The 24,896-nt window shown below is 37.0% G+C and overlaps 1 protein-coding gene across 3 annotated transcripts in view; it reads left to right on the top strand.

The window, feature by feature from the left end:
- Nucleotides 1-24,896, top strand: part of LOC107101601 (plasma membrane calcium-transporting ATPase 2-like) — an 86,163-nt gene that overhangs the window by 48,966 nt on the left and 12,301 nt on the right. For all 3 annotated transcript variants that reach the window (XM_015400587.1, XM_015400586.1, XM_015400585.1), the window contains 5 exons: nucleotides 1,779-1,943; nucleotides 4,754-4,968; nucleotides 5,381-5,623; nucleotides 16,492-16,733; nucleotides 18,378-18,612. In XM_015400587.1, the coding sequence (XP_015256073.1) occupies nucleotides 1,779-1,943; nucleotides 4,754-4,968; nucleotides 5,381-5,623; nucleotides 16,492-16,733; nucleotides 18,378-18,612 (1,100 nt within the window). The remainder of the gene's footprint in view (nucleotides 1-1,778; nucleotides 1,944-4,753; nucleotides 4,969-5,380; nucleotides 5,624-16,491; nucleotides 16,734-18,377; nucleotides 18,613-24,896) is intronic.

The following is a 24,896-nucleotide window of genomic DNA, read 5'->3' as shown; positions in this document are numbered from 1 at the left end:
GGAATAAACAATTTATCTATACAGTTTTGTTTTTTTAAAGCTATTTGACTTAACTGTTACTAGTTGATCCAGCGTGTTCAATTCCTAAATCATTTTTTATTGTAACCTCTACTTGTAAGTTTGGACAAGCATTTTTCATGAAAATTACTTTTTGTTTTTTAAAAACATGCTCAAGTATGAAGTATATATCCATAAATGGTAAATGGTCTGTATTTGTATATGGCTTTGTCAAGTCCAAAAACCCTAAATCATTTTACACTAAATTCAGTAATTCACCCATTCATACACACACTCACACGCTGTTAGTGGCAAGCTAAATTGTAGCCACACTAATCCCGGGCCTCATTTACAGAAGCGAGGCCGCCGTATACAGACACCCCAGGACCCTTTGACCACCATCAGAAGGATTGAAGAAAATGGGAGATTTTAACATATTCAAAATTGCAATCTATATTTTATTTTTACCATTATTGTGTCTGAATTTAAGCCTATTGTGAGGCTTTGATTTCGGATTAAGCTGCCACAACGTCAAACCAGATGTTACCCTGATTGAAGTCCTTTTAACATCAGAAATCTCTCAATTTCTTGATCAAAGCTTAATAAAGATCACACCTCCGTCAAATGGGTAGAGAAATAAAATTCACAACCACACAATAAAGCGAATGTTCATTGTTAAGTAGGTGTTTTTTTAACTATCAAATGCATGTCTCATGGTGATAGGAAAATTGAGCTGTAATGATTCTTGGTAATGGGCTGCATTAACAGAGAAGAGAGAGTGTGTGTTTCACAGGGGAATAAAGACGGAGATGGAGTAAGAGAACTCCATGCTCTGTCCTACTCTCTTTTCTGATTTTATTATCTCAGCAGTATTTTATCATTTATAATTTACTTACAGAGTACCTTATATTTTATAAATCATTAAATAATTTATATAGTTTATGGTTCATAGAAAATCAGTTGCTTTTTAACTGACAAAGAAAGATTATATGTTATGCCTGTAATGTATATTTATTATTTAATTTAGAAAGTGGTGTAATGTATGATTGCCACTATGATCTAATCTTTTATGGCTAGCAGTCTTCCACCATATTTGGTGGAAAGGCTCTAAAGCCGACATAGTTCTTGTTTTCGTATTCCTTATTCTTTTTCAGATTTGTCATTTTAGTTAATCAATTTTGTTTATAATAGACAAATGCGCACTAATGTTCAATTAAGGACTCAGGTTTTTTGTGTGTCTATCACATAAACTCACATTGAAAAAGTGGTTGAAATGCAACAGTATCTTGACCAGTTTACAGTATGCATGGTTTAGCAATAAAAAAAATAATGACTTGCATAAATGTAGAAAGCAATATAAGCACATCATTGAATATAAAATTCAATGGAGCTGCAAATACTACAATATTAAATGCAAATAAACAGTGTATACAGTACTTGTGTTTTTGTTAGTTGTTGTACATTACCTCAGTTGTTTTATATTATTTTCAGTTATTTTGGAGTGTATTCATGTTAATGAGTTGGTTGTTTTTAGGTTAATGATGCTCCTTCACTATTTAAAGAACCTCAAAATACCATGGGGGTGTTTACACCTACCATTTGATAATCATTCTGTCTTGCTCTATTATATTTCTTCTTTGATGGTTTGAAATACACATTTCATGTCAGTACTGGCTGTTCCAGAGAAAGTATCATACTTAAGTGAGCCTCCCTCTAATTGTGTAATTTTGTTCATTCAGTCAACAATCTGTCTTTTTCTTTTTTTTTTCTGGTGCTTACAGTGAAGAAGCAGGATGGAGCAGCTGCCATGGAAATGCAGCCTCTGAAGAGCGCTGAAGGGGGAGAAGCTGATGAGAAGGAGCGGAAGAGAGTGTCAGCTCCAAAGAAAGAGAAGTCTGTGCTGCAGGGGAAGCTGACCAAACTAGCTGTCCAGATCGGCAAAGCAGGTACAGCAAATTGCACCCAGACATATCCATCACTCATTCAAGCAGAAAATCAGCTACAACAAGGTACTGAACCATCACCCTGTCCTTCAAGTAAACATTTTGTACAAAGAGGACATGGTTTGCTGTGGCTTGGAGGAGTAAAGCCTGTGAAGAAGAAGACAAAAGGCTGGTTCAGACAGCAAGATTTTAAAATTGTCAGGTGATTTTCAAAACACATAATGATAAAAAATCGGAGCTAGAACAGTTTTGGTCTTATAGTGTATTGTCTCCAGCCAAATGAAAAGGGAAATTCACCACACACAAGCTGATTGGGCCGTCCTTAACACGCATCTAGCAGATACAATTGAGGGAGATGCTTTACGTTATCTCCTGTGATGAGTCAGAAAAGATAGATTTAATATGTTTTTAAATTAAAAATAACACCTGAAAACATCATCGACTGTATGCAGTCAATTCTTCACTTGTTCTGAGCAGGGGACCCCCACATAAAGGTGGGAGGAAGCACTGAGAATCCCCAGTGACAGCTCCTCAAGCCAACCAGTCAGTCTGGGATTTCATGGCAGTTGGAAATAAATATAAAGAATTTTCTAGATGGTAAAAACTGCAAGTAGTAGATTTAAACATTTTATATTTTTTACTAGAAAGTTTTGACATTTTAAGTTAGTGTAGGTATTAGCAATAAAATTGTTTCACACTTAAGAAAATTTTTTAGTGGAGTGATCCGAGCACTCAAATTTTTGAAGTTGATAGCTCTGCAGAAGGAAAGATTACAGCTTGGATGCAGGGACTTTCTCCAAGTCAGCTCCTGGGTCAGCCTTTCGGATAGGTTTTGCTTTAAAAGTTCAGAGTTTGAAACTCTAGCATCTTATTTGATCATGCTTGACTAGGGGTACACCACACTCGATAGGATATTGGGATCCGATTTGCGATTGGAGCAGTCATGGCATTCTATCAAGCAGACCCGATCACACTAATCACACACCACACATGGCAGGACTATCTCCCTGATTACCAGGCTGCAGAGGAAGATCTGTACAGAACTTGGCATGATCGTTTTGCTGTGTCAATGATCTCAATTATAGAACTCTGAAAGCTTTTGCACCACTTTTTGTTTTCTGAAAGACCTGCCCTTAGGTACTTGATGATTCTCAACAGTGGTGCTTGGGGGATTTGGCATTTTCTTATTCTAATTAGTTGTTTTTAAGTGTTGTTCTAAAGCAGAAACACATTGAGGCTGATAGCAAGTAGAAATTAGTTAATGTATTTGTATTACGTCTGATTTGGTTTTGGGACATTGTTGAAGCAGCAACACAGTATGTTTACAGTTAAACATTATATTGAAAAAAGTAATGTTTTTCATTTGCTTGTATTTTTTGAGTATATGACTAATAACTTTTTGTTTGGATCCTAGAGTTTTCCTGAGTTATAGATGTGGACATAGTGATGAAAGGAAATACCTAAATAGATTAGCATAAAGTACTGCTCTTGACTCATCACATTTCTCGGACTTGAAGGCCTTATTTATGGTGATGTTTTTTTCTGTACACTTGAAGGTATATGAGTGAAAAACAAACAAACAAACAAACCAGGAAGCCAAAGCTGACTGGGCAGGAACCTTCTTCTTTTTATTGGGATTTTATCCATTTATATCAATTTATTTTTTTATTTTTTATTTTTATCTTTTATTAGCTTAGCATTTTTTATTATTTAAGGTGCATACTTTTTGTGGTATCTGTATGTACTGAGACTCCATTAAAATTTGAATCACTTATTTTATCGCTAAGTGCTACAGAAACAACAAAGTTAATTCACCAGGATCTGCAGTGATATTTACTGCATGCTTTAAAATGTACCTCATTTATGAATACAGAAATGGGCTCAGAATGATTATTGTCACTGTTTCTTAGGACTGAATAACGGATTAAAAAGAATTTATCCAATAACATGCCATTAGCCTGCCAGTTAAGAGCGTCCATTTTCCGCCTCTATGTCAACTCGCCCTTTTTTCTCCTTCTTGCTTAATGTTGATTTTGAAGATAACATAATGGATTACTTATATCTACAAGTGTGCTCACAGCAGGTTTTTCAGCTTAACTTCGATCCGTGGGGCATCTGAGCTAATACCAGAATCAACACTGGAAGCAAAGGGGTGCTGCTTTGGATTTTAGGATGTGATGTATACGAATTCTTCAAGAACGTTGTAGCACAGAATGTTTAGCATATTTGCAAAAACACAAACAAGAAAGCAAACCTTTAAAAAAAAACATATATTTTCAGCTTTTGTCCTCACATGACATAATTTTCTTTGAGCTTCAGGATTTGGGCTAAACCATAATTGGAGGAAAGTAGAATGTCCAGGCATCAGTGTGCAAAATGATCACAAGGAATAGTCTGCCTATAAATGGCAAAAAAAATAAGGTTTTTCCTTGTCAAAGTTAAATGCAAAAGATTGCAGCTACGATCTTGACTGCAATGGTTACGTAATGTAATGTAATGGTAAGTGCAAACTCCAGCCTCCGGTGCTGTGATGGGTCCAGTAAGTTTTAGAGTCTGAGTCTTCCCAGTCTGACAATGTGTTTGTTGAATGCAGCTGGCATAAGTGAGTCTGACTGACCAGGCTATTATAATGAAGCTTTGAGTTAGACCACTAATAAGTTTACGGAAATCAGAATTCTTTTTCTCATTATTTGACTGTTATTTTTACAAAAGAATAACACTTTGTATCCTGGATTATCCAGGGTTTGAAATCTTTTTGTGTTTTCTCTTAAATCATTCCTTTTCTCATTGTTTTCCTTCTTAATTTCTTTCAGGGTTGCTCATGTCAGCGATTACTGTCATCATCTTGGTCCTATACTTTGCCATCGACAATTTTGTTATGGAAAAGCGACCTTGGATGCCAGAGTGCACCCCTGTCTACATCCAATACTTTGTAAAGTTTTTCATCATTGGTGTGACTGTGTTGGTAGTGGCTGTACCAGAGGGGCTGCCACTGGCTGTGACCATCTCCCTGGCTTACTCAGTCAAGGTAAGGAGAAACAACATTGTTTAGTTAATTTGCGGTCTAACTAACTAAACAGTCTTGATTGAAAAGATGACCAATAGTTTAAACAGTTTGAAGCTTAACTTTTTAAATGACTATTTTGGATTACGTTGATTCTTAATCTATATTATTAATACATTTTAGAATGGTCTCAAACCACCAATATTCTTTTTGTGGAATTTTAATGTAGTTAATGCTATATGGACAAATGAGATTATATCAGTATACTCTTTTAACAAGTAGTTTTGTGTCTAAATATACTGTATAGATATAGACATGTAATTATTAAGGCTGTCACCAGTCAATATTAAGCTGTTCATGTGCCCAATGGGCTATTTTAAGCAACAGTTTGGTCCGTTCAACTGTTTTGAGACCTATCCATGTATCCTGCCAACAGAAAATGATGAAAGACAACAACCTTGTGCGTCACCTGGATGCTTGTGAAACAATGGGCAATGCAACTGCCATCTGCTCTGACAAGACAGGCACGCTTACTACCAACCGCATGACGGTCGTGCAGTGTTATATAGGAGATGTGCACTACAAGAAAATTCCAGATCCTGGCGTAATCCCACCCAAAACCTTGGAGTTACTAATTAATGCCATCGCTATCAACAGCGCCTATACAACAAAGATACTGGTAAGCGTCTGTAATAGTATTTTGTATTACCCATTTTTGCAATTCATAAGTATTCATAACTTTTGATGGTAATCAATTCTTATGGTTTTGTAGAAAAACTCAAAGGATTAAAATAATAGTTTAAGTGAAAAAAAAAATCTTGAAATTCTGTTGTGTTGCTGCTTAAGATGTAAACAGTAAACAAAGTCCTATATTAACTTATATTGTCTCAGCTCTGAGGCCATACAGTACATTATCCAGATCTCTTATATAAGACCAGGTCTTCAGTCTTGACGTCTTGGGATGCATCCAGTAAGTGTCTTTGGCTGCTACTTTAGATCCAGCAGGCATTCTCTCAATTTATCACATTGAGAATGTTTGTGTAATTCTGTTTTATCAGAATATAATTTAATCCAATTTACCTAAGTGCTGGAGTTGGTCTCTTGGTTACATTGAGTGGAGTAGAGAGTGCTTTTTGTCTAAGCCAACCTGACCTGCATGGGAAAATAAATAAATGTGTATAAAACATGTCTTCATCAAACTTCTAAAACAGTTGAACCACATATAGTTGAAACATATCTGTGACAAAAATTTTGCCAAAGGTTCTAAAACAAAACACTTAAATAGTAATTGGAAGGTGCAAGATTTAGGATTTGCTTTTCAAAAGTAACAATTCATCATAATTGTTCATGTTATATGACACCATGTCATAGCACAACAATAAAAATAAAGTAATAAAATAAAATTTTGATTTCTCATTTGTGCCACATTAAAATAGTCCTAACTGAATTCTGTAATTATCTGACCTTCAAGTTGTGTTTTGGTCATCCTTTTTATGCCATGGTAATCAGATCACAAAACTGTTGTGCAAGCCTTTCCCTCTAAAACCTTTGCCCAGGAGTTTCTGCTCTTGACATTGAAGATAATTTTTTGACAATAACATTTATTAGTATAAATGCAACCATTATTCTAAAGATTATTTTTGTGTTACACATACATTGTGACTTGGCAAAGCAACATAGAAATACAAAAAATAGGTTGCATTTTTATTTGCACTAGTATGCAACATTTATGTTAAACTTTGATGGATTTTCAGCCAGGCACTGACTTTTAAATAAAAAAAAATAAAATACAACTCTTTGGCTATCATCAAGTACCTTTGACATTACTTTACTTAAAGGTATAGTGGAGGATTTTCTTTTTTGGGGTGGATCATCAAAATAAGAGGTCCTCCTAATTGCCAATAATTCTGGTGATATGTTTATGTAAGGCTGTACTACGTGCTTGTCCTCATTTTCCCTTACCTGTGGTGAGTCTGATATAGTGGAAAAATTGCAAATCTTCTTTTGGAAAGTAAGCTTGCATGAACGAAGCAAACAGCAACTTTTAAACAGAGCATGCACAAGGAGAAATGGGCTTGTGCATGCTCTTGCACGCATTTTCTGTAATAGGTGTTTCCTCTCAGGAGCGGGTACAGGGTTGTACATGCGCCCTTTTTTTTTACAGTAGAGTGGGCGGTTCTTTTCAAAATTTTGCAAAAATCCTCCACTATACCTTTGAAGACATAGTGAAGCAAATGAATGAAAGGAGAAGTAAGATAGAATATGACAGAATAATTAGGGAATCCAAAAAGTGAGATGCAGAGGAGAGCCCTATGAGTAATACTCAGTTTGTTCCTCTTTCCCTCCCTCAGCCACCCCCACTCCCTCGGTGGCACTCCAGCCTTGCAGTATGCTTGCTGGTGTGTTCTTATATAAGACAGAAGTCCTGTGGGATGTAGGAATGGCTTTGGAAGTCTTTCAGGGCTACCACATAAAGGCACAAAGGCAAAGAAGCAGGCTTTGATACCATATCAATCCATCTCGTTCTCTCAAGCATCCTAATACAGCTCTTCTTATATCAGCGCTCCTTCAATCAGTGCAAGCATGCTGTAATGCCAACTGGAGATGGCCTTGGCCCCACAGAGAAAAATTACAATATTACACAAAAAATGTTTTCATGCACAATGTACATGATGAAAGTGTAAACCTACCTATTTTAATAGAATCTGAAAAAGGTGATCACACTCTAAAATCTTGTACTTTTGTCCAAAGTACTGCATAGAATCTGTTCAAGTCATACATTTTATAAAATGAACAGCTTTCAGTGAAATTAGTTCAGAGATCTAAATTTTAGGGAAAAAACCCAGCACTTCCAGTTGATACTCAAATAGTATTTTGAAAACATATATTCTAACATATACTGATTCGTCATACATCTGTCAAATTTCTGCTAGAGATACTCAGATCACAGGTGTGTCTTCTTGCAGCATAGTATGTTTAGCATGGCTGTACAAATGTCCTCAGGGCTCTGTTTAATGTAGATTTAACGAGCTGCTCAAGCAATTTATCCGGTCAAAAAAGAGAGAGCTAGATAACAGTCCCTGTTGGAATAAACAAAATATGCTGTCTTTCAAAAAGGAGTGGCTTATTATTCATAAAAATAACAAAAAACAACAACAACAACAACAAAAAAAACCATGTAGACAGAAGTATAGCCATATGCTACAAGATGTCACTTGCCTTCAAACAGATGTTTATAGTTATTGATTAAAAATGTTCTTCAGCATTGTTCTGTAAGAATTGCAGTTACATAGATCTTTTAAAAAAGCTGGTCTAAAGCCTAGATGTAGCAATAATCTTATGCTTTGATGTAAGAGAACTTAGCAGTCTCAGCCACCCTTAAATTGGGTAGCAATCCATTCAAAGGTTTGCTGCAGCCACAGCAAAAGCTTGATTACCTTTATATTTTAGCTTAGATGTTGGAGTGTAAATAATAATTAAATAAAAATAACCATAATAATAATAATAATAATAATACTACATACGATTTAGGACTCAGGGGTATGACTGATACTTTGGATTCTGCGTTCACATGTGTCTATAGTGTTTTACTATCAAACAGTCTGACAGCTCAACATACTGTATTGTACAATTTCTGCCGTACTCATCCCCACTAACACTGCACAGCCAAGAATATGCTTCTTCCCACTCACGTCTGCATTTTTGCAAGTTTTTTCTTTTGAGGAAGTACTGGAGCATCGAGAGCAGAGCGGAGTGCAGTCTGGCAACGGTGATAGCAGTACTTAGGAGGTCCTGCTTGGATCCTTACTATTTCCTGTTTAATTTTTTCTAACAGTCATTAGCATTAGTTTTTATCTATTTTTTTTTTGTATTGAATGTGCTGCCGCATCACTGCCCCACGCTGTCACAAATGTGTTTTCCACAGCATAGTCTATCTAGAGTGACATGAACAGATCACTGCTCAGCAACTGCTCATGGGAGATGTAGTCTCACATTTTCTGTTTATTAATTCAGCCATTTTTCTGCCATTTCAGAAAACTACAATTACAAAAGTGTTCTGCCACTGCCTAAATTCACCCACATTTGGCAGGTTGGCTGATGTTAAAATCAAGCCCTTTTGACAGCCATTATTGTCAGTATACATTGCAAAAAACAAAACGACAAAAAACAAACAAACAATGATAAGCCTACTAGGATTAGCTGGCCTACCAAAGTTACTCCAAGACAGTAAAGTTACTCATCCATGAGACTGAAAATGACTCACATTACAATCCGTACTTAAAGACGATGAGATATTTACCCAGAAAGAACCCAGCCAAGGACTTGGTGAATATGCAAACACCATGCACTACCCAGGAGCTACTTGCTGCAATGCACAGTGCTAAAACTAGCAGCCCTCATGAAGTTTCAATACCAATAAAATCTTAATGGAGTTTCCATTTTTTTAGTGAGGATCTACTTCATGCTGCAGCTGATCCACATTAATTGATAGCTGTAACTAGTATGATTCAATTATCATGGAGTATAACATATGTGTGTAATTTGAGATGCTGCCATATATCAGCATAGATATATTCAGATTTAACATTAATATGATGAGATGTAAAACAATAAAAGGGTAATTATGTTAAGTTGTTTCTTAATTGTTATGACAAGATTTTGTTAAAATGTAAGCTTCTGGTACTTTTGAATGTAGACAAGTTTGGTAAAAACTGGAAAGAATTGTAATTAATGGAGATGAAAAAGGCTTGAATAAGGCTCTAATGTGAAGAGCCATTGGGAAGCAAAGCTAGCATTAGATTGAGAAAAAGAGAGGGAAAGAGAAACTCCTGTCACATGACAACCATTCTTATAATTAACTGTGAGGCTGTATCTCTGCTCCCAGCACGCCCAAGGGCTTAGCCTGGTTGCATTGTCTAGCTGTTTGGAGAGCTACAATGTGTCCTGCCTGGTCCTTCATCCAATAAGAGAACCAGAGAAGAGAGAAGGCCAAGGAGAAGGAGGACCTCATAAGAGACGTCGAAATTAAACAGAAAGTCGGATAAAACATGGCAAGACATTAATGAAATGCTATGGAATAATGAAAGAGAAAAGAAATACTTAAAGGCCAAGGCTGAGCATTAAATGCCTGAGTGGTATATGAAGAAAAGGACAAGAGAGAAGGAAGGGACAGGAGGTATGGATTAAGAAGAGCCCCAGGTGGAATAGGAAGTTAAGTTGCCAGCTCTCCCTCTGGCATATGTCCTTGCCTGCAGGATCACCCAAGGACCAGGGAGAGGGCAGCTGGTGCTAAGCCACATCCAGGCCAGGACATGCCAGCAGTAACCTACTCATGCCAACCCAGAATACTCCCTGCCAACAACTGTACTTTGCTTAAAACCAGCATTAAAAAATAGATCTTAGAGAGTCAAAAAGCATCGCTTCTCTGTCCCATATTTATCAGCTGTATCTTTTTGCCTCAGGTATCAGCCAGCAATTACTATTTTAAAATGTTTAATATTTCATTCTCTATAAATAATTTTCTCTAAAGTTGTTTAGGGTTTCAACATAGAATGTGTGGTTATTTGTGGTTTAGTTTTTAACTGGACTTTTCAGCTTGGAGCCAGTTTATTGAAACACCAGCAGGCAATGCTGATGAGGCCATTTATTCCATCCTGTCATTAGCCAAAGACAGGCAGTGTCTTCCTGATGTAATCACTGGTCATTAGGAAGAGGCATTAATTCTGTTATTTAACACAAGCTCTTTATAAAATATTTATTCTTCTATCTCTGTTTGTGACACACAGCTGAACAATAACCAGATACACCCAATTACCTGGTTCTAATTTGGTTTTAATGATTAATGTGATTTTAGAGGACTTTCAGTTGCAAATGCAGGTTCACAACCTCAACAGCTTCAGAAACAGAAGAACTGTGACTGAGTCAGTGTCAACTGATATTTTCTTATGCTTAAAGGAATAGTACACCCAAAACATGATTAGCCTTCATTTTCTACTCACCCCCATGCTGAACAACACTCTGGAGTACTTTTTTGATATCTCAAATGCATCTGGAGATCTGGGAGGCTTCTTGCTGTCTGCTGACATTCAAATAATGGAGGTCTATGGTGACCGAGACAGAAAGGTCCATAAAAGTCCACAAAAAACGTGTCAATATTCCTCCATACTGCTCGTCCAATGTATTCCAAGTGTCCTGAGTGGGTAGCATCCAGAATTTACTCGAAACAAAGTCATTTAAAATGTTTTTAGAGCATAAACAGTAGTGTATAGGATTTCCTGAAAGCGCGCACATGCGCGTTCATGACGCTACGGAAGCCGGCACACCAAACCAGATGAAAGTGCGCATTCAGCGTCTGCTCTGCCGATAATGCAAGCGTAGAAGAAGAAATGTGCTGTTTACCTGTGCAAAGAAAGAAACAACGAAAGAAAAATGTCTGAGGACTTCAGTGTTGAGGAAGAGCATAAGTTCTTTGCCGAGCTGAATGCGCTGGTTTGGTCTGCTGGCTTCCGTAGCTTCGTGAACGCGCATGTGCGCGCTTTCAGGAAATCCTATACACTACTGTTTATGCTCTAAAAACATTCTAAATGACTTCGTTTCGAGTAAATTCTGGATGCTACCCACTCAGGACACTTGGAATACATTGGACGAGCAGTATGGAGGAATATTGACACGTTTTTGTGGACTTTTATGGACCTTTCTGTCTCGGGCACAATAGACCTCCATTATTTGAATGTCAGCAGACAGCAAGAAGCCTCCCAGATCTCCAGATGCATTTGAGATATCAAAAAAGTACTCCAGAGTGTTGTTCAGCATTGGGGTTAGTATGAAAATGAAGGCTAATCATGTTTTGGTTGTACTATTCCTTTAAGGTATTTTATTTTTTTAAGCAAGGTGCTGAAAATAGTCATACAATTGTAAATGACTGATTGTATTTTTAATCTAGTTTGATTCATTTGAAACACTTATATTTATAAAATTTTATTTATAATTATTATTATGCAGGATTACCTTTCTACGGGTGACAGGCAGGTACACCCTGGACAGGTCGCCAGTCCATCGCAAGGCAACACAGAGAAAAACAGGACAAATAACCATTCACATATACACTCACACCTAAGGAGAATTTAGAGAAGCATGTTTCGGACTGTGAGAGAAAGCTAGAGTACCTGGATAGAACCTATGCATGCTCAGGGAAAACATGCAGAAAGACCCCACGCTGGGAATTGAAACCGGGACCTTCGTGCTGCAAGGCAGCAGTGCTACCCACTGCACCATTGCAATTTACAATGTCTGACTTTAAATCATAACATATAATTGTGAATAAAAACCCTTAGAATTTGCAGTCATTTTTTTTTAGACCAAACCTCATTTCAATATCCATCTAGTCAAACAGCAGCAAGTCTGTGACTGCAATTGGCTTGTCAGTGATGATTGTGTACAGTAATGTTATTGAAAATGACAGAAAGAGCCATGTGATCTTTATTGTGTCTTATGTGTCTGGACATGTTATTAAAGCAGGAATATGCCTTAAGCCTGTCCAATAGATTGTTTTATTTTACCAGAATGGCAGAGTTTTTGGTACAGACACTTAACAAATAGAGTAGCCTTAGCCTCAGGAACTACAAATCAAAAAAAGACAATGAAAAAAGTGTAGTAAAAAATATTCTGAGGACATGTTTCAGGAGAATTAAGTCAGTGAGTAGGAATTCCCAAGTGGTAAAATTCTCTGCCACGCTATTCCCAAGTCACAACTGCCAAGTGCGCTTTGCCCAGTGTTACCATAGGAACGCAGAGCTGGCCACACTTACTTCCTTACACATACAGTGAAAATCATGTACTGTAGAACTGTAGTGTCAAACCACATGCCCACGTGCAAAATAATTTATTACACTGGTGAGTAAAATGCAGTAAAATGCATACATTTACTATCCAACAAATAAACTTGTAAATGGGATTTAAAGATATAAAACATTATGAAATGGATGAATACAAATGAATGCAAATACATTTACAGACAAACAAAAATAAAGTGGTGTATTGTTTTACCTGTACTGAAAAGCCTTTCTGAAACAATGTGTTAAATACTTGCCAATGCTGGTTGTTATTCCCTGAAAACCTCCTGCTACAATAACTTCATTTGCAATGTCTCAACTAAATGATAGGAGCTTAAATTACCAGTGTTTTTATATGGTTGTTTAGTAATTTAGGAAAGTGAAAATAGGTTGCATTACCATAAGCCTGTGACAATGCTAAAGTAATGCTTACACATGATGCCTCAGAAAAGGTCCCAGGTGTCGAAAAGGGCTCCTCTTTATTCACAAATACTAATGTTGTGTCTGTTAATAGTACAATACTCTACCACTTGTATTGCTTTTTATCTCCATGATAACTACTCTTCTAATGGTCAGCCGTGCAGTGGGGTTCTTGGTTTATTCGTCATGCAAGTGACAGGGGAAATTCTGAAAAAAATATTTGACATAGGTATTTGAATTAGAAAGTATTAAAGAAAACGAGTTGTTGAAAAGTGCAATTAAATCTATTGGATTTGACAAAAATAGCACATTCATGAGACATGGACTGAGGATGCTGCAAGAGGTAGCGGTTCAGTGGGCATGGCATGTATGTAGGCTGTTGGTCCTTATTGCAGCTGTCAGGGGTTTAACTCCAGACACCAGGTCCTCTGCCTTCTTTCTTTGCCCCTTGCTTTACATAATGGTGTAAGTTTATGTCAAAGGACAATAAAGGTCTAAACAACAAAAAGAGTTGAGTCAAAAACAACAAATACACAATACTGCTATCTCTCAATACTGCATCACTTTGCTGAAGCCATTTTTGCAAACTATGGTGTAAATCTTCAGTTTATTGACATCGTTGATAGACTAAAATTGGACATAAATAACATGTATGATATAGTGTTTCCTCCTCAAACCTTCAGAATTAGCTTTATACATTAACATTAAGCATAGAAACAAATAATGTCGTAAATATTCCTGATTTATGCATTAAAATGTACTTACTAAAGGTAAGGGGTATTTAACTTACAGTTGATGAGTAAAACATAGTAACCCAAATGTAGATTAATAACATTAGCTTACACACAACCAAGTAGGTATATTTGCCTTTCACCAGTTTTGTTGAGCAGGAACAGCTAAATAAAATCAAAAGACTAATTCCTAGACAAGAGCAAATCATTTTCATTGGAAAACTCTTGAGTATTTACAGATTTAAACTCTTCATCCTGAAAATTAAAATGAGCTACCTCCAGTTTATCCAACATGTCCCTGTATCTACTGTCAATGTCTAGTCAAAAAACAGCATTGTATTATAACAGTTAGCTAACTTTTTAACTAACTTTTTTTCCCTAACATTCTCTGACGCTTTCTGTACTGCAATACTAATATTAGCTTGTATATCAGCAGGAACAACAAGTGGGAAAAGAGTGTAGAGGGCCACAGCTAAAATTTTTGCTCACCATTCCTGAAAATATACACTGCTCAAAAATAAAAAAGGCAACACTAAAATAACACATCCTAGATCTACATTAAGGAAATATTTCCAATGAATACTTTTTTCTGTACAAAGTTGAATTTGCTGATAACAAACTTATACACAAATCATCAATGGAAATCATATTTTCAAACAAATGGAGGCCTGGATTTGAGGTCACTCACAAAATAAAGTAGAAAAACAAAAACAAGCTGATCCAACTTTTAAGTAATGTCCTTTAGACCGGTCAAAATGAGGCTCAGTATTGTATGTTACCCTCACGTGCCTGTAAGATTCCCTACAACACCTGGGCATGCTCCTCATGAGTTGGCGGATGGTCTCTTGAGGGAACTTCTCTCAGACCTGGACTAAAGCATCCGCCAACTCCTGGACAGTCTGTGGTGCAATGTGACCTTGGTAGATAGATCGAGACAGGATACCCCAGATATGGTCAGTTGGTTTCAGGACTGGGGAACGGTCAGGCAAGTCCATTGCGTCAATGCCTTCATCTTGCAGGAACTGCTGACACAATCAAGCCACATGAGGTCTGGCATTGCCTGCATTAGGATGAGCCCAGGGTGACCACAGCAGCATTCGGTCTCACAAGGGGTCTAATGATCTCATCACAGAACCCTTATGGCAGTCAGGCTACCCCTGACAAGCACATGGAGGGCTGTGCGGCCCCCCAAAGAAATGCAAATCCACACCATTACTGAACCATTGCCAAACCGGTCATGTTGAAGTATGTTGCAGGTAGCAGATCACTCTGAATGTTTTTTTTTTTTCAGACTGTCACATCTCTCAAATGTACTCATTGTGAATCTGCTTTCATTTTTGAAGAGCACAAGGCACCAGTGGCAAATATGCCAATACTGTTATTCTCTGGCAAAGGCCACATGTTCTGCATGGTGTTCTGTAAGCACAACCCCATCTGTGGACGTTGGGGCCTCATACCATCTTCATGGAATCGGTTTCTAACCGTTTGTGCAGACATATGCACCTTTATGGCGTGCTGGAGGTCATTTTGCAGGGCTCTGTTAGTGCTCTTCCTGTTACTCCTTACACAAAGACACATGGAGCGGTCCTGCTGCTGGGTTGTAGCCCTCTAGGGGGTCCTCTACGTCTCCTGGTGTACTGACCTGTCTCCTGGTAGCGCCTCTAGCCTCTGGACACTACAATGACAGATACAGCAAACCTTCTTGCCACAGCTCACATTGATGTGCCATCCTGGATGATTTGCACTACCTCTGCCACTTGTGTGTGTTGTAGAGTCCGTCTTAACCTACTACGAGTGTGAAAGCACCACTAGCATTTAAAAGTTACAAAAAATTATCCAGAAAGCATAGGTACTGTGGTCTGTGGTCCCCACCTGCAGAACCATTCTTTTAGAAAGTGCGTTTTGCTAATTGCCAAAAATTTCCACATGTCGTTTATTCCATTTCTAAAACAGCATGTGAAATTGATTGTCAGTCAGTTGCGTCCTAAAGGGAAGGTGTGATTTTCACAGAAGTTTGATTTTAATTAAGTTGTATATGTGTTGTTTACATGTTCCTTTCATTTTTTTTAGCAGTAAATATTATTCTTTGTGTTGTTTTGTGAAGTTTCCGTTAAACGGCTCCTCAAAGGGTAATGAAATTTTCTAGTACCTATTCTACCAAAAACAAATCTAAGATATCAGGGAAAGAAGGAGCATCATATGCTGCATTCTATTGTTGGTAATGAACTCAAATATTCACTGAACCATATAATTGCATGCTTCTGCACATACAATTACAGATTGTGAAGGCAAGAGCTGCTTTCCTGAAATAAGAACATCCAAATTTGATTCTATCTGTCTCATCTACTGCCTTCCCACTCACAGTAACCCTGTCACCTGCTTGCTAGTCAATTATCACCAGCAGCTATTTCAAGTGTTACATTGGACATGTTTAATTTTACTAAAGGAAAAGAATCTCACCGCATAGAATTGAATATAGAAAACGGATGTTTTTAATAAACATTCTATGAAGTTCCTTAAGATAATTCTTTAGATACAAATGTATTACTTCTCCTTTTCTTCAGCCCCCAGATAAGGAAGGTGGTCTACCCAAGCAAGTTGGAAACAAGACTGAATGTGGACTCTTGGGACTGATCCTGGACCTTAAGCGAGATTATCAACCCATAAGAAACCAAATCCCAGAGGAGAAGCTTTACAAAGTCTACACCTTCAACTCCGTCAGAAAATCTATGAGCACTGTAATCAAACTTACTGATGGGAGCTTCCGAATGTACAGCAAGGGAGCCTCTGAAATTGTACTCAAGAAGTGAGTCCAGTATTTTAAGTACTTAGCAGTTGTACTCTTTTGTACGAAAAATGCCTTGATGGATTGAGAAACTGGATTTGCTTTAAAATAGGAGCATATATTAAACATGCATTTAGGGAATAAGTGACAATTTATAAATTGCCATTCAATGATGAGAAATTGAAACACACAAACAAAAAAAACCCCACCCATATACAGTACAAAAATATTGCAGCAGCAGTTGTACAGAGTAACAGTTTTTGCGACCCATAATAGAATGTCCATATATGGAGTGAAGACTGCAGATGCAATAATTGAATGAGTGAAGTTGCAGACTAAAATACAAATGCAAAGGTGGGATGGCTACAAGAACCTCCTACCAGCCCGAGCAGCAGAAGGTTGAAGTTATTTGGTTGCAAGCTCTGGATTAGATATTCCTGTCAGTAGATAATTGTTGGTTGTTTTAGAGGCTGTTTTAGCTCTCCATCAAGTCAGAACCCAGCAACTGGCCTAAATAGAAAAGTGGACCACTGCATAAATCTAAATTTAATTAACGTCTGCAAAATAAAAGCCTGCAAAGCCTACCTGCAGCAGCAATTTTTGGCTCATCCCTCACACTTATTGTCAGCTTCCTGCTTCAGCTATATACTACTACTACAAACAATAATAATAATAATAATAATAATAATAATAATGATAATAATAATTGAACTTTATTAATCTAAAATTGTAGAAATTCAATTCTGCATTTAATCCATCCCCTTGGGGAGCAGTGTGCCACTGTGTGGCACCCGGGGAGCAGTGTGAGGTTAAGGGTCTTGCACAAGGAACCCGAGTGCAGGCTGTGGGGATCGAACCTAGTTACCTTTTCAGAGCACAAGCACACTGCTCTAACCATTAGGCTAACACTCCCCTAATATATAAGGTCTGATAGGAGCACAGGTCTCGTGATGCCATATGACACAACTGAGTACGGGTTACCACAGGGGGCAAAGTAAGGACATCTGCATTACACTAGTGTTGTTATAGAGGGGACTGGTGTGAAAGCATCCTACATGCTGGAAGGGACCATATAACCTTACTCTTGAACTGCACCAAATTACTTAGACAACATTGTCATTTAGTATACCCAGAGTTTATACAAAACAAAATTGTATTTAATACAGCTTTTAGACAGTAAATGAACATTTCTATTCCATAAAGTGCAATTGTGTATCAAATGTGAAGTGTGTAGGAGAACAAACATGCAACAACTTCTTCAAATGCAGAGCAGTTTACATGCAGTAAGAGTGCATGACGGATACAAAAAGAAGGAAGAGAGTGAGGGTGTGATGATAGAGCAGTACCTCTGAGTAGAAGAAGAGGAATAGAAAGTAATTGTGTGGATCTGAAGATGAGTATAAAAAGGCTCATGGGGCTTGTGGAGTAGTGAAGACTAAAGTATGTTTGGTTTTTTGTGGTGTTTATTGTAAATACGAATGGGCTGTATGATCCTTTTCCTTGGTGTTTTTCTTTCTTTTTGGTTAGCACAATATTGGAGAATTACTGTCCCTGACACCAATCTGTCGCTACCGTACGATGATGGTTAACCCAATCTAAAAGTAGGCCCTGTTTTGAGAGCTAGATTGTTTAAGCTATTACCATGTTTTTTTTGTTTTTTTTTAGATGCAGTCATATTCTGAATGAAGTTGGTGAGCCCAGAGTTTTCCGGCCACGAGACAAGGATGAGATGGTGAAGAAAGTGATTGAACCCATGGCATGTGAGGGTCTCAGGACTATCTGTGTGGCATACCGCGACTTTCCCAGGGATCCTGAACCCAAGTGGGATGATGAGAACAACATTCTCAGTGACCTTACAGCCATCTGTGTTGTAGGAATTGAGGATCCTGTCAGACCTGAGGTAAGAGCATGAGATATGTCTTTCAATATGTCAATCCACCTTTATAAGCACTACAGAATCAACCACAGAGTTGGACCTATATAACAAAAAAAAAATATATATATATAAATATAATTATATTATGCAAAAAAAAAAAAGGTAATTAGCTGTAAAGTTTAGAGAGGAAGGATGGACAACAACATTTGAAGATTTAAAAACAGATAAAGCCTGATCTAAACTGAGCTTATCTCTATAAATCACATTTCCCTTTATGGGCTCCAATAGGCAGCTCATAAGAGATTTAGTCGGTAGCATTTTCTGGTCATGCGATGGGTTTGATGCACCATGTGTTCTCATTTACCAAGCAACTTCCTTGAGTCTCCATCACCATTGATGCATTTACAAGATAACTTCATTATTTACAACTCTTTTACCTCCAAAATACTGTATTGGTCTAAACTATATAACTATGCAGATGCAGAGTAAGACTGCTATGCTTTTCCTGTTCTCCTGTTTAAGTGCACAACATCTGTGTAAGTTCAACATTTCACCAAAGAGGGGAAAATGCTGCAAAAATCTGGAACTTGCGCTTTGATATTTTGAATTTTAAAGTTTTTTTATTTAATTGTTACAAGCGGTTGACAGTGGTAAATACTACATACTTTTTATTAAAGAAATCTTAACCTTTTTTTTGATTGCCTGACTACAAATTAAATTATGTGTTCTGATTAGGTCAGCCAGGTCCATGGTTCGGTATGTTAAAATAATGTCACTTTATTTAAAATCTGTTAGTAAATATTTTATTGACTTTAACTCAGTAATCTAACTGACATTCCCTTTTATCTATTTTATTTCAATTTATCATAGGTGAATGCTGCTGTAAATTTATTGTGTTACACAGGTAACAAGTTTGGATTTATGGCTCTTTTAAGGGATATAGTTCTTGTTGATTTGTTTCTTTAAAAGATCTAATCAGTGTAATTAGACAATTAGATGCTGTCTTCAGAATGGTTCACCAAACATTCATGTTTTTGGACTGTAGAAGAAGCGTACCCTGAAAAAACATGCAGAAGGATAATATGAAGACTCTATTTAGAAACAACCAAGATTTTAAGGAGAGGCATTGAGAGAGGCAGAGCTGCCTTATCTTGGCTTTAAGTTGGATTAATTTTTTTTTTTTTTTTTTATGGATTATATTCCACTTTCTTTTATTGTTATTTTCTTCCAGATGCATCCAAGAGCTGCTGAAATTTCTCTAAATGAAACATGCCACAAGAGTGGAATAACTGTTTTTTCCTAACTTTGACTCTCTCTTTTCAGTTGACCTAAGCAATCATTAGAGTAATTTTGTTTCAGAAGTTTTGTGTGTATACATCTCCTTCATGATTTATTTTTTCAAACCTGCATCAGTATTCAGTATGAGTACTACATTAGAAAAGAGCTGCATGAAACAATAGAGCTTGGCAACACAGTTAATGTATAGTCACTTTGCAGCATGATCCTCTCACTACATTAGGATGTCACCACAGCTGTTTTGAAGCTTTAGCTTTCAAATGTTAGCGGCGTAAATTTGCTATCAACAAACACCACTTACATAAATGCTGTTTAATCTTATGACACCATTCTACAGTGCCAATCTCACCACTTCACCATAACTCGATGTGCTTTGCAACCAGTCACAAGCTCCTTATGGACAATTAGATGCTGCAGATCATTGCATTCTCTGCAGCAATTCACTTGCACTGGAAAATCTCAAATCTTCCTGAGTGTATTTGTAAAGATCAATCTTATTTTGTATTTTTATTTTGGAGTAATCCTAAATGACCTAATTCAATGAGTCTTTAGTCTGATTTAATATCTGACAGTAGAATTAAAATGTATTGTGTGTCTTTATTTTGACTAGTCATTGCAAATTGCTGGGTTCGTTTTTACATATAGAAAATGAATGGGGTGAGAACTATGACATGTTGAGATTTAAATAAATTAGTGATTATCACAAAATGGTTTATGAAAAACCCCTAATTCCCATAGAAAATCTGTAATAAAATGAAATAAAAATGCAGTGCTGGATTTAAGTGTAGTAGTTTAGCTGACCTTACTTGGCACAGCTGCAGTGATGGTGCATAACTCTCTACTGCATTATTAAACCCTTTCTTTTTATCCTCTTTCCATCCCTCTTGTCTCTTGGAAACGACAGCTCTTTCTCAGCCTCGATCCTTTGTGTTTTCACCTTTTTACCTTCTTCTTACTGTTCTAGTTCTTTGTCTATCATTTTCCATTTAGTCTTCTTTATCAGATTGCTTCTTTTTTGTTTTACTGCTTTTAGTTGTGTTAGAACCAATTTTAGAGAAAAAGATAAGTCAATAATAAAATAAATGCATATAAACAACAGAATATTTAAAATGAAAATGAAAAATTGCATACACAAGATACTGGAAAGATACAGGACTTTTTGCTGACACTGTTACCTATTCTTTTTCCCTTCTGGTTATTAAAACAAGTGCTTGTACAATTGTCTTCAATTCGAAGTAGTTTTTTCATCTGATATTTTTAGATACTAGTAGCAGTTTTAGAAGTTTTAGGCCCTGCCCATTTTTTAAGACTTTCCCCAACTGATCAAATGGCCAAACAACCTAGTAAACATAATTTGTTTTTTAATTAGCATCTGATCTTTTATTTCAGGATATTCTGTATATGGGTGCTTCTGTGAGGAAGGACTAAGAGCCAAACCTGAACGTAAAAAGAAACAGTCTGAGATGGATAAGTAGATTAGAAATAAGATTGATGTTAGAGTGATGGAGGTGGGGTTAGACGAGTAAAGAGAAATGATGGAGAACAAGACTGTAACCAGATCTTTATCCGTTACTCAAGAGGCTTGTTTTTCCACTAAAACATCTAGACTTATATCGTCCTCCTTTGTCGGGTCTGACTGTATTTTCAATAAGCCTACACTCATTTCTCTCTCTCCTCTCTCAGATGGGAAGTCAAGTAGAGCTGTGGGAAAACGATTCCTAGAGTAATAACAATCACAAACAGCAGCCAAATATCTTAGTAGTGATGCCATCATAATATTAGTAAGAAAAAGAACTTCAACCAAATAAAAATACTCATAATTACTGTTGTGTTTTATTTTTAAATGATGCACTTATCATGATTAAGATTTAGCCTTATTAAATTACATTGTAAAGCAATAGTTTTCTAATACATTTACAATAGAGACTTCTAGAGACTTAATCAATCAATTCACTATTGAGATGCCCTTAAAAGAAATCATTTCCCTGGTTGATAAAAATGTCAGCCCCCTAAAAAAAATCCACTTTAAACAAATCGTCTTTGAAAGGTACTTTAGTCTTTTAATTAAGTCTTTCTTAAGTCTTTCAATTGATAACAGGTGTGTGACAGCCTGGAAACACCCAATACTTGCAGGGCAATGTACCTTGAGGACCAGGGTTAAAAACACTGCCATAAAGAACTGTATGCTTACATTGCTTGATAGATTTGATTGAAAAAAGGAATGTGACAAAATAATCAAATAAAACACATTCAGCTAAGTATTTGATTATTCTCATTTTGCCCTACCATGGTCATTATTACTAACTCTAGTTTTGTATGCTTCTTTGTTTTTTTGCATTGTCGGATTGAAAACTTAAGGCCCTAATCACAAAAATTACTACAACATTATACTAGGATATTTTCTCAACTATAAATGAGTACTTCTTTAAAAAAAAAAAAAAAACAGCGTTTGTGTGAAATTTATAATCAATATACATTATTTTTGGGATGGCTGGGTAAATGTTTACATGGTAATATGTTTACACAGCCCCATTTTCTTCAAACAAACTAAATAAATCCCTAATTTCCAGCATATCTAACCTCAGTAGTAGGACAACTTGCTTATTCTTTACTTATTATGCAGCAGCAACTCATGGACATTCATAACGTCATATCAAAATCACCAAAAAAAAAATGAAAAAAGCCTGATAGTTGGTGGTCCAACATGTGCAAAATGAAAATTAATCTCAAAATAAGTTGTCAGATTGGAGAAATAAGTTTGGACTAAAATATGAAACTTTTTATCAACATTGTTAGATTTAATGAAGAGATGTTTTTTTTATATTGGCCAAATCATTTCATGCTTAAGTATTTACTATGCCAATTAAAATTTAGAAAACAGATTTACGTTTTCATTTGTTTAGCATTGAACTCATGAAAAGCCCGTATCACTTCACTGCACCTATAGTATGTTTCTTTAAAAGTGTACAATAGAACATTTCTGTTATCTGTGTGTGTGTGCGTGTGTATGTCCTAAAAAACTAAAAAGGCACAGAAAGTTGAGTGGTGCATGTTTGTAAAAATCAATGTGGGCTCTCATTACTGCATGTGTACACATTTGTTTATGTGTGGGATTGGAGAACAGCACTCTCCCACACTGTCCTTTGCCAGAAGATGTGTTTCTGCATTAATACTGATTTGCAAAGTGTTGATAATACAGGTTTTCTCTTGGTGCCCTCTTTTCACAATATTTTACAATATTTTACCATTTCAAGTCCTCTTCACATAAATATATTTTGGATAAACTTTACAGAACATACTGAACATTTTTAAATATGGAAAAACTTAGTTCTGTAGTTTCCCTCTAGTACCCATTTGATATTTTGGCTTACCAGCCTGAAACTTTATAATTTTTTTGAAGAGGCCTCATCACATTATCAAAACTTTTAAACCAATTTCACCCACACTAACTCCTCGGGCATCCTGTTTAAAGCATATCGTGACTAACAAACATGTGGTGCTATGTTTAACTTACAATTCGAGATGTCTCAAAAGGAACCTTTTGTGATCGTGTGCAGCAATCCCTGCAGATTTTTGACCTGGCATGAGTATTTGCGTCACTCAACCAAACTTTTTCAAACCACAATCATTAAAAAGTACTAAAACTTACCCAATGAAAATAAATTAGGCTCTGTTCCTTTAAACTGAAGGAGCATTGAAAGAACTTTTCATCAATAGGTTGGAGCTTTTATGATTTACAGTAAACATATTCAATGAAACTAAATCTTATTTAGGCTCATTCAACAAAATATAACACCTAAAAAGGATGAAAACTGCCAGTCAGATATAAACTACATATATTCTCCTGGTTAGGTCATAGAAATGTGCATCAGTCTTTGCGCCAAGAAGCATATAATCCATATTTTCTTTGAGCTGATTGGTTACCTTCCTCCTGTGTACATCTTTTAGCCAATCAAAGCAGCAGTTGCAGTAACATTTTCTGATTCATCTGTTTCACTGAGTTATCTGATAAATCAAGCTCTTGCCTAATCTGGAATGCGCAAACATCTTCCAATCAACAAAGGCAAACAATCAACCCGTTTGTTCGTTTTAAAAAAAGAAATAGAAGGTATTCTAACTGTCCTCATAGTTGGTGTCAGCAGTCTGTCAGCTGTTGCGAAGAAGCTGTTCTGGTGCCGGGTGGTTCTATCCCGTAGACTTCTGTAACGCCTCCTAGAAGGTAGGAATAAGAAGAGTGTGTGTGCAGGGTGAGTAGATTCTTTGGTGATTTTCCCAGCCCTTTTCAGACACCGCTTCCTGTAGATGTCCTTGATGGCAGGCAGCCGTTCCCCAGCAATGTGGGGCAGTTTTCACCACCCTCTGCAATGCCTTCCGAGACAAAGCAGTTTCCATACCAAACTGTCATACATGTTGCAGATTACCATGGTGTCATATGCAAACTTGATGATGGCGTTGGAGCCATGGACATGTCTACAGTCTTGGGTGAGGAGGGAGTAGAGGATTGACTCATCACGTAGCCTTGTGGCACTCAGGTGTTTATAGTGATGGTGGATAAAAAGTGGTTGTCCAGCCGGACATGTTGGCATTGGCCAGGGACAGGTTGAGGATGTCCTTCAGCACTCCTGCCTGCTCCCCACTGCTCATTCTTGAGGACTCTTTCAGGGATGCCATCAGGAGCCGCAGCCTTGTGGGCTTTAATCATGCTCAGGACTGCTCCTACATCAGAGGGAAAGGAGAGTCACGCACTGGTGTTCTGGGGTAATGGCTGCCTTGGTTGCAGCTGTAGTGTTTCCTCTCTCAAAATGAGCATAAAAGTTGTTAAGCTCATTGAGGAAGGAGACATCAGAGGATGCGGGCTAGGTGTTGGTGGTCCTGTAGTCTGTAAGAATCTGAAGGCCTTGCCACATACGTCCGGAGTTGAGGTTGGAGAAGTGATCCTCCACCTTCCTTTTGTAGTGGTGTTTGGCCTTCTTGATGCCCCTCTTCAGCTCAACTCCAACTCCTTGAAGAAA

This window comes from Cyprinodon variegatus, unplaced genomic scaffold (genome assembly GCF_000732505.1).
Source record: "Cyprinodon variegatus isolate N-32 unplaced genomic scaffold, C_variegatus-1.0 Scaffold1121, whole genome shotgun sequence".
Lineage (NCBI taxonomy): Eukaryota > Metazoa > Chordata > Actinopteri > Cyprinodontiformes > Cyprinodontidae > Cyprinodon > Cyprinodon variegatus.
Note: the sequence above shows the minus strand (reverse complement) of the source record. Positions and strands in the feature narration are given on the sequence as shown.